This window comes from Alexandromys fortis, unplaced genomic scaffold (assembly GCF_014885135.2).
Source record: "Alexandromys fortis isolate MF-2015 unplaced genomic scaffold, M_Fortis_MF-2015_v1.1 scaffold_149, whole genome shotgun sequence".
NCBI classification, from domain to species: Eukaryota; Metazoa; Chordata; class Mammalia; order Rodentia; family Cricetidae; genus Alexandromys; species Alexandromys fortis.
In genome coordinates this window covers 3,015,388-3,026,339 of record NW_026068025.1, presented here as the reverse complement: position 1 = coordinate 3,026,339, position 10,952 = coordinate 3,015,388, and the positions used below count along the sequence as shown (strand labels likewise).

Here is a 10,952-nt window from a genome sequence, read left to right as displayed (position 1 = left end):
GTCCGGGAGACCTGGCGGGGCAATGCTAGTCAGTCCGCGCCATTTAGCAAAATTCCGTGGAAAGGCGGCGGAGCAGTGCTGGCTCCGGCTTCGTGAAGACACACCACCAACCCGAGCCACCCGCGGGAAGGACTCGCGGACGCGAGGACGCCGGGTCACGTGGACTCGGCGGGCGCGCTCCTCGGCCCCGCGGGAGGAGGTGCGCGGGAGGGGGCGGGGCCGGGGCCTCCCGTGAAGCCCCGCGCGCGGAAGGACCGGAACTCCGGGCGGGTGGCTTGTTGATAACATGGCGGCAGCAGCTGCCCGGGCATCCCGAGGAGGCGGCAGCGCCCACACCCGGAAGAAGGGGCTGTTTTCGGGCTAGTGCGGCGGCTCCTGCGGACCCGGAAGTCCCAGCCAGCTGCTGAATGAGGGGAGCAGGGTCCTCCCCGCGACAGTCCCCCCGCGCCCTCCGCCCCGACCCGGGCCCCGCCATGTCCTTCTTCCGGCGGAAAGGTAGCCGAGGGGTCGCCGGCCGGGGGCGAGCCGGGCGGCGGTGGGGCGGCCGACCTGCAAGGGTTTTGTCAGGGCGGCTGCGAGGCTCTCGGTGAGCCTCTTGGCCTCGGCGCCGACCTCCGCGGCGCGGCGCGGTGCGGTGCGCTGCCCCGGACTCTGCAGGGTAGAAGGTGGCCTCCTCCAGCGAGGTCGGAGGGGGCATTGTCACTCTGGGCCGAAAGTGCTCGCTCAAACCCGTAGAAGTTAACACTTGTTTGCTAAGGAATGGCTTTGCTGGTGTGTTTGGTGTCCAGAGGTTTGGATGTGTGTGTTGTCTATGTGCACACGCGCACTATGGATCAGGGATATCCTTTTACTTGTAGGAAGTCTGACTTTTTCGAATATCGAGGGACTTATACCTGAAACCACGTGAAACTGTTGTTTGTTCAACCAGAGCTTTTTTTCCAGTTTCCTCTTTTGGGGGCGGGGGTGGAGAGCGGAAGGGGGCCCGCTGTTATTCCTAAAATAAAATTTCTTACTACTGAAGTTCCGTATTCAGAAGACGACTGCTTTTGCTGATTTAGCAAGTTTACGAATTATTGGAATCGTTGATGTTTTTATAAATGAACTACTTAGGTTTCTGGTGTTCAGTTGTAAAAGCTTGCTCCGTTTTAAAGTAGAGGCAGGGTGATTTTGATCCTGGAGAAGATTGTTGCATTTCATTAAAAATACATACGCAAATGGAACAAGCAAATCTCTTTAGATCAGACGATGGTTCTTTCTGTCCCCTCTTGTTGCTTCAGAGAAGATGTAACAGACAGAATATTTTTTTTTCTTTTTTGAAAACACATTTCGCTAAATCAGACTTGTGTTCACGTGACTTTTTCATAAACTCTGTAACCTGGAACAGCTAGTTAACCCACTTCTCTCCCCGCTGAGAATCATAGGACTGAGGCTGACTGCGCTAGCTGGCAAAATGGCAGGACGCTTCATCAGTACAGTACCTAATGTTAATGCTGCCTCCGGAGTCATTAACTGGACCTGGTTTGACAGTGGTGGGCGCCTACTTTTTAAGGGGGAAGATACATTCTAAGTATGGGATTAATTTCATGTTGCACGACAGCAGAGTGTTGTCTGTTTATTCAACACACACTACCAAGTGTCCAGTCGACCATACACTGCTAGGATGTCATTCAAGAGTCGTCTGGACCTAGTAGTCTCTGTACCTATGGAGCTCATTGTCGCTGTTGGTAGACAATGGATAAGCAAAAAAAAAAAAAATTAAAATAGTTGCATGTATATCCTTTACAAACTGAATTTTGTGTAATGAGAGTAATTTATGAAGAGGAACCATTTTGGATGGGTGTTAGAGGAAGAACTCAGGATGTAACCTTGAAACATAAGCTCCTGGATCAGTGCTAGGAGGTAACTTTAGAGAGGTCAGGAAAGACTGTAGGCACCAGGAATGAAGCGCTGGTGCCCTTCAGGAAAGGCAAGCCAGCTTCTGTGACTGAGGCATAGAGAGATAGGTGGGTCCACGCCAAATTATTGAGTTTTTATTCCAAATGCAGAGAGCATATATTGTAGAACTTGGAGAGGAATAACGTGACAATAAAGAGTGATCTGATTATTTGTGTGGCGACTCAGCAGGTAAAGGCCCTTGCTCTGCAGCCTGAGCATCTGAGTTTGTGCCCCAGGACCCACAGTGGTGGAGGGGAAAGAGTGGCTCCCATAAGCTGTCCTCTGACCTCCATACACAGGCTGTGACATGTCCACACCCACAAAATAAATAAAAGTACTTTTTTAAAAAAAACATTTCATGAGTTTCGGAGACTGGATGTGGCAGGTGAAGCTAGAAACAGCTTCTTGGGGCGTTGAGGTTGAGGCAGCCTAGCTTTGTAGCCATGGCCTTAATATTTACTGGTTAGATCAGGGTGCCCTGCCTCTGTCGTATTGGGATTGCAGGCATGTATCCCCACTTGTCTTCCGAAAACTCTTATAAAGACCCTCCTCATTTTGTTTTTCTTTCTTGATAGAGATTTACTATATTACATTTCATTTAAAATGGTAAATCTCAAAGCTAGAAAAGGAGGCAGGGGGTGGCTCAGCCCTTCAGAGCCTGTGTTACTGCACAGAGGAACTCACATGGTAGCTTACAGCCATCTGTAACTTCAGGTCCAGGGAATCCTGTAGCCTCCTCTGGCCTCCTTGGGCACTAGGCATGCACATGGTATACATACATAGATAAGCAAGTAAAACACACAGCAGCAACCAAATAATAGGAAAACTAAAAATTACCTTAGTGTTTTCTCATTTTCTTATTTTTACCTCTCTATTGTGTTAAATTTTTCTTTTATGTCTAAGTCTTTTGAGAGATGCTTTTTGTAATTTCTGTCATGGCTTTCATCTTTTATTTTTGGGGGGTTTTCATATCAGTATCTTGATATGTGGCTGTTACTGGCCCTTAAACATAGCAGTCCTTTCTTAGTCTTTTGAGTACGGGATTGGGATTGTAGAGCTGTAATAGAGCCTGGCATGTCTGTCTCTTCTGGTATACACGCTCTAGAATGGGTGGAGTTACAAGATTCTCATTTGTCTTTGAAAATATCTTAAAGATGTCACTCATGGTCAGGTACGGGTAGATCACGCCTTTTATCCCAGCACTCGGGAGCCAGAGGCAGGTGGACCTCTGTGAGTTCGAAGCCAGCCTGGTCTACAGTTTCAGGGCTGCATAGAGAAACCCTGTCTCCAAAAGCAAAAAGTCTGTCATGATGGTCCCTTTATTTCTACTTTGACATAGAAAGTGTTCCATAGGAATTGGCACTGACTTTTTTATTTTATTTGTATGAGTGTTTTATTTGTGTGTGCACCATGTGTGTACCTGTGCCTGAGGAGACCAGAAGAAAGCATCTAATCCTCTAAAGCTGGAGTTACAGATGGTTGTGAGCCACCATATGGGTGATGGGAATTTATTGTAACTACTTGATTCTTTTATAAATATATCTCTGTGTAATTAGTTTTAAACAAGTAATAAACTAGTTTTCCTAGTAATAAAACTTATTTCTTAATTTTTACTTGCAAACATTGATGTTGATAATCATTCAAGTAGGTATCTTCCTATGCAAATATGCAAGATTATCATCAGGCTGAGATAACAAATGCAAAGTGGTTAGAACAGTTGCCCCACTGTAGCCATGCTTTTCCTTATTCTCATCCTTTTTTAACTGTGCCAGCTTTCTCTTTTAGAGATGTCGTTGATAGATAGCTCCCAGGACATAAACTGTCTATCACACCTGGCCTGATAGATAGCTCCCAGAACATAAACTATCTATCACACCTGGCCACTCGGCACTGTGCTTTCAGCCAGTTTAATAGATCATGGCTCCGAAACCCAAAAGACACAAGCAGAAAGGAGAATGCCTTCTTCTGTTCAGTGACCTCAACCTTCACGGGCTAATAAAGATCCTATGGCCATTTGCTGGACCTAAGAAGAGCAGCAAATTTCAGCCCACTCCAGTACACTCAGAAACTGCATTTGAGATGGAGCTTTTTTCTTCCTTCAGAAATTTGTTATTAAAATTCTTTAAATTACGTGTGTGTGTGCGCGCGCGCGCACATGCGTGTGTGTGTGTGTGTGTGTGTGTGTCTGTATGTGCGCACAGGAATACAGGTGCCCTGAGTTCAGAAGAGTGTCGTATCCTCTGGAGTTAGTCAGTTGCAAGCCACTTGACACTTGTGGTAGGATCCAAACTTGGGTCTGCTACAAGAGTAGTATGTGCTCTTGATTTTTGTTGTTGTTGCTTTTTTTGTTTTGGTTTTTGTTTCTCGAGACAGGATTTCTCTGTGTAGTCCAAGCTGTCCTGGAACTGAGACCCATCTCTGCCCGAGTGATGGGTGAAAGGCGCATGCCACCACACCTAGCAGTGGTTTGTGCTTCACTACAGAGCCATCTTTCCAGCCTGCTGTTTTAAAATACCGTTCTCTGCCCCAAGAGCAGATGTTTGTTTGTTTTCCCTCTAAATCATTTCAAATTTTGTTTTATTCACCAATTGTGCTCCTTCTTATTTGGAATTTTTATTTATATATTTTTTACTATTGTGTGTGTGCACAAGTGTCACTGGGCATGTAAGACCGGAGTACAACTTTGTGGGGTCAGCCCTCTTCTCCAAACTGACTGGGTTCTGAAGATAAATTCAGGTTAATCCAGTTTATGTAGTCCCTGAAATTTATTTCTGTATTTCAAAGACAAGATACACTCCATTAGGTTTTTTTTTCCGGTTTTGCATATATATGTATACATACACATGAATGTTTTGTGTACACGTATGTATTTGTACCATGTGTGTATCCTGTTATGGATAACTGTGAGCCATATCATGGATGCTGGAAACTAAACCTGGGTCCTCTGGAAGAGTAGCACAGGCTCTTGACCACTAAGCCATCTCAACAGCACAGCGCACCACCAGTTACTGTAACACAGATGTGTCTGTGTGTTTAATAGTGCAAGCAGAGACCTTTGAGGTCAGCAGAACTTAAAGTAGTTACAATTTGGGACTTGTGGGATGGTACAGCACTTTGCCCTGCTGGCAACTTGACCTCAGTGCCTGAAACTCATAGTGAAAGGAGAAAGGACTCTCAAACATTGTACTCTGATCTCCATACATGTGTATACTGATAGACACACACACAGTGCAGTAAATAAAATAAAACTTTGAGATGACAAAAACCGTGTATGGATGTTTGGCCTGCATATATGTTTGTGCTTCATGTGCATGCTGTGCTCTTGGAGGCTGGAAGAGAGTGTTGATCCCCTAGAACTGGAGTTCCAGTCAGTATGAGCCACCATGGAAGTGTTGAAAATCAAACCTGGGTCCTCTGGAAGAGCAGCCAGTGCTCTTAGGCATGGAGCCATCTCTCCAACCCCAATTAAAAAATTTTGAAAATGTCTATACTCTGGCCCTTTTTCAGGATAAGTTTGTGAACCTTTAATATAGATAAAGATGTATAGATACAGATAAAGAATAAGAGGTAGGAGATGTGGAATTTTTTTTCATGCTAGATAAACAGTTACCCCATAAAGAAGGTGATAGCAAAATACTTGTGCTTTCTCAGTCTTTATAAAAATCAGCTCCCTCTTGACAGTCAAGCAGAAATTCAAGTAACATCTCAGAGGACTTCCTTAGCCACTCTGCCTAAATGGAGGCGCCTGCCTCAGCCAATGTTAACTGTCAAAAGTGGTGACACATGGCTGAATTTAGGTTAAGTTCTGGGATAACTCATAAAGGACTGCTGACTGGTGAGGTGCCGAGCAGGGAAGAGAGACAGTTAAGGATGGACTGAAGTTTTACCCTGAGAAGGTCCATACTAAAAACCTGATGATAAGTAGACATGAGCCAAGTTGGAGCTAAGTTTCAGGTAATTTAAGTAAACCTGTCAGATAAAAGTGGACCACAGTTAGCTGCAGCAGTCTGGATTAGATAAGGAGCAAAGCTGAGGATGTATAGTTGAAGTTAGAAATATACAGGTGATGTTAATGGCATTGGTCCTGTTTCCTGACTGTTATGATGAAAGGATCTTGACCACTTTTCTATTCGTATGTTTTACCTTTTCACAAACCCACAGCAACAGCAAGCAGTGGACTGGAACCTCTGAGATCCACTTCTCAAAATGTATGATAAAAACAAGGATGATTAGAAATCAAAATATATGATAAAAACAAGGATGATTAGAAATCTGTGGTGCACACCTTTAATTCCAGCCCTTGGGACAGAGGCAGACAGATCCAAGTTCAAGGCCAGCCTTGACTGCTGAATGAGTTCCTGTACACCCAATGCTGCATAGACAAACCCTGCCTATAAATAAACAAATAAATAAATAGCAGTGCTAGCTGGGTGGTGGTGGCACCTGCTTTTAATCCAGCAGAGGCAGAGGTGGAAGGATCTTGGAGATCAAGGCCAGCCTGTTCTACAGAGCAAGTTCTAGGACAGGCTCCAAAGCTACACAGAAATACTGTCTCACCCCAACCCCCAACCAAAAAAGGTCAGTGCTAATTCTTAGGGGACATTTCTATGTGGAATATAAATAAGGACAGTCATGACAGATTTTAAGGTATTATTTAAAAGGAAAATGATAATCTTGTAATTCTAGTCACTCCAGAGCACAGGTTTTTCCATTTCTTGTTAGATGAATGTGACCACAGTGCGCTGGTGGGTGGTGCATGCATGCAGTTCCAGCACTTGGAAGGCTGAGGCAGGAGGACTGCTGTAAGATACCAGTCACTCCATCAGGCATCCTTGTTTTATGTTCCTGACGGCAGTGAGTAGTACCAGCCAGCACCGTATCTTTTGTTTGTTGATGCCTACATGCTTGGAAGTAGACTTGCTGAAGGCAAGGGCACTTCTCTGACGTGGGGGAGTTGGGCACATGCTAGGAGATTCTCTGACAGCCAGCTATTTTTTGCTACTGGCTTTTCAACTTTAATATTTCAGAATATAGAGACACGGCACATTCTGAGATTTCTTACTTTGATAAGCTACTCAAGATGAATTCAAGGAAATTTAGTGTTTAAAACAAACACAAGAAAAGTAAAGCAGATTAAAAATAACCTCATGTCAGGTCTTATAATAGAATCCACACTTGCCTAGAGCACTTACAGCTTTCTTGCTTGCTGTTGTAAGCTTCTTTGCTGTAGAATTTTCACTGTTTCGTGTAATAAAGGAAGGGTGATGTAATCATTTTTGAGACAACTTGTTAGACTTTAGGCTTAGGAATTGAGGTTTGTACCCAAAGCTAGAGAGGGCATACAAAAGAATTAAGATGCTATATATAACCAAAGAGGGTTTTCTTAACTGCACTTGAAGGCAGGCATAGTGGGTGATTCGTGGCGCTGACATCCTAAATTCATTTCAGATGCCTTTTACAAGTGTTTCATTTTTCATCAGCAACCCTCTAAGTGAGTTTTATTAATGACCTGATTTTACTACTTGAGGAAATTAACATTCAGTTAAATAAAATAACTTGTCCAAGATTACATGGCTGATAAGTAGCAAGAGGCAGAACTTGAATATAGCTGTTTTGAAAGTTGGCTCTTAAGAAACCCTCCCAGGGATTTTGATCAAGTGCTGTTCAAAGGTTTCTTTCTCAGAGAATTCTTTTCTGAGAACTGACCCACCCCCAGGGCACATAGTTCATTGTTTTGGAATTTAGAATACTCATCTGTTAGATTCAAGGCTCTCTGATGGTGACAGTTTATAGAATGGATCTCTTTGACTGCAGAAGTTGGTCATGATGCCTTTTTGTGTTCTAGTGAAAGGTAAAGAGCAAGAGAAGACCTCAGATGTCAAGTCCATCAAAGGTGAGTGAGTTCTCCTTTGTATTCACAGCGATGAGCTTTGGGGTTATGAATGCTCTGATTCTCTTCTCTTCTTGTGACAGTAGTCATTCTTCATTATTATAATTATTCATGATTATGACTTAATTTCTCTTTAGCATGTATATTCTAACAAGGCTTTACTGGCATTTGCTGGCTGCTCTAAAGTGAACCAGTTCCTTATTAATCATACGTTTGGTTGCTCCCTTACAGTCATTAGTTGGCTTTGTTCAGTAAAACACGCACTGAGCCGTGACAGCTAGAGAGACTCCCATTTACAAGGCTGGTTTTCTGTCTGTTCACAAATGTGGATGAGTAGTTTCCACTGTATTGGGTCAATGGCCTTCATTTAAGCTTATTTACAGTTCTTTGTAGGTGTTAATACACTGTTCTTATTTATGGGTTTAAGTATGGTTTTTTCTTTTTTCTTTCTTTTTTTTTTTTTTTTTTTTTTTTTTTTTTTTTTTTGGTTTTTCGAGACAGGGTTTCTCTGTAGTTTTGGTGCCTGTCCGGGAACTAGCTCTTGTAGACCAGGCTGGCCTCGAACTCCCAGAGACCCCGCTTGCCTCTGCCTCCCGAGTGCTGGGATTAAAGGCGTGCGCCACTACCGCCCGGCTCTGGTTTTTTCTTTTTATGATATGTGGCTAGCATTGAGTGTTTACCATCTGCTTAGTTTGCCAGAGAGTTTAATTATACCATTTACAAGGTTTGCAACATTAGAGAAAAACATGCCCCTACAGCCTTACTGAAGCGTATTACTGATAATTTAAAGTGAGTTGGAGACTGTATTAGTTTAAACTATTTTCTTTAAGCCAGATGTGACTGGCATTTGGTTAAGGTCAAAGGTCTTCAGAGGAGGTTTGAGAAACAGGTCTGACTGTGGTAGAAGGAAGGGTCTACTACTAGCACAAACCATCCATCAGAACTGCTGTCTTCACCCAGAGCTGACACTAGAAATCTAACTTTGGAAAGTCAAGAGCTTTCTTCAGATTCATTTGTACAGTGAGGAGATTGCCATCATTTTGTTTTCCAGTGGGTTTTTAATTCTCTAAATTAATTGAAATTTAAAAACTTCATGCTAGGTCGGTAAAGTGAAACATACAAAAGCACTAAAAGAGGCAGTCCTAGAAGTTTGTACAAAGAGGACCCTCGAGAGGCTGGTTGGCAGGAGAGAACTGATTCCTGGAAGTTATTCTCTTATTTCCACAAACACTCCCTGCCACACATGCTCTCAAACTTGTTTGCATGTATGCATGTGCACACATATGCATATACCCAGATAAACATGGGGATAAAAGTAAAGTTGCAGTGTGATTACCAGGTCCTGCTTTGATTTACAATAGCAAATAGAGCAAAAATAATAATGGCCTCCATTTATAGATCACTTTTATTCTTTTTGGATTTGGTTTTAAGAAAGGGTTTCTCTGTGTTACAGCATGGCTGTCATGGAACTAACTTTGTAGACCAGGTTGCCTTCAGACTCACAGAGATCCTCCTCCCTCTGCCTTTTGAGTGCTGAGATTAAAGGTGTGTGCCACCATGCCCGGCCAGCGCTTTTATTCTTGGCATTAAAAAAAGTTGGCTGTAACATCACAAAAGACTGGGATATTGCCTTTATTGAGTCATATTTTGGTAGGAGAGAGGAAAAATTGTCAAATAATTTTTCCGGATGGTTTGAACCTAGTGATGGTAATAAAGAGATCAGGACAAAATTGAAAGCCCAACAGGTTAAATGAATTGAAGGTGTTATTGATTAGATCTGGAATGTGAGGGACACGGATGTAAGGTTTATCACTTGCTACTTTTCTGGCTTGCCTCACAGAACCAAGCTAGGGAATTACATGTTCAGTTGTGGTATGTTGCATGGAAGCATTTTTGAGTCATTCCTTTTTATATGTTTCACGCACAGTAATTCTAGGGTCTGAGGTTTTAACCAAAGATATACGAGACTCTAGATGACCTAGGTTGGAATCCTGTCTGTTGAAATGGCCCTTCCCAAGTTCATAGACCTAGGACAAAGTATTTAACTTTTCTACATGTTTGCCTTTACCTCTAAAATGGAGGAAATACCAGTCTTGAAGAATTGTCCAGAGAGACCAAAACGTAAGTAAGCCCACAAACCAAACAGTAGAGTGCCTGGTCTGTCCCCGGTGGTGCAATGGTAGTGGTCACTGCCTAGTGTTAAATAGTGAGCTGAAGTGAAGGATTGCAAGGAGCCCAGAAAATTTGAGGTCAGCAAACTTTAGGGAAGACTTCATGGAAAGGATGCAGTCTGTATATACACTGAAAAATAAGAGGATTTAGATGAAAGAGAAGATTGTTTATTTTGTCCCTGCAAGCCTTTAAGTTTTTTGAAAATATACTTATTCAAATAAATATATGTATTCAAATATGTCTATTTATATAAGGGCCATCAGATAAGTAAAGGGAAATTTTTACAGAAAGATTGAAATGAGGCTATACAGAGCCATAAAGAGCAGAAAAGAGGCCTCGTCACTGAGTTGCTGCTCAGGACTCAGCTGACTCTCCTTCCAGACCCCTCACTTCCTGAGGCTCCAAGGCTCCCTGTCTGTCCGTCCCTGCCGCCAGCCCTCTTCTGCAGCCGTCTTGCGCAGGCCATTTCCACCAAGGAGAAGGAATTGTATCAAATGCTTGTTCTCCAGAACTTCCAAAGTTGATGACCTGCTTCCTGATGGCACTGAAGATTATATCCATGTAAGAATTCTACTGGCAGGAAGACACTGATGACTGCTATCCCAGGGATTACTGATAATTATGATAAAAAGAAGCTAGTGAGGCATTTAAGAAGAATTTGCCTTTGTTGCCATCATACTATAATTGAGCATCTAGAATATGGAGAAGTAATTCAGCCCCAGAGCGAGCATACAGCAGCTCCTGATAGAGACTGGGCAGGCTAAGGATGATTACCTGAAGCTGCATGGGTTTTAAGTGCTTATGGCTCCCTGAAGTTTAAGTGAGGATTTTTTTTTTTTCCAGCAAGTAGATTTTCCCTTCTGTCCCTGTCTCTGTGAGTTCAGGGCCAGCCTGGTCTACACGAGGATAGGCTCGAAAAACTACAGAGAAACCCTTCTCAAAAAAAAAAAAAAAA

General features: G+C 43.1%; 1 protein-coding gene across 1 annotated transcript in view; it reads left to right on the top strand.

Annotated features, from left to right (window-relative positions):
• The first annotated feature begins 238 nt into the window (after nt 1–238).
• The window catches only part of Akap10 (A-kinase anchoring protein 10), a 63,226-nt gene continuing 52,512 nt past the window's right edge, over nt 239–10,952 (top strand). The window contains exons 1-2 of the mRNA XM_050163608.1: nt 239–495; nt 7,781–7,828. Coding sequence (XP_050019565.1) covers nt 408–495; nt 7,781–7,828 — 136 coding nt within the window. The 5' untranslated portion in view covers nt 239–407. The remainder of the gene's footprint in view (nt 496–7,780; nt 7,829–10,952) is intronic.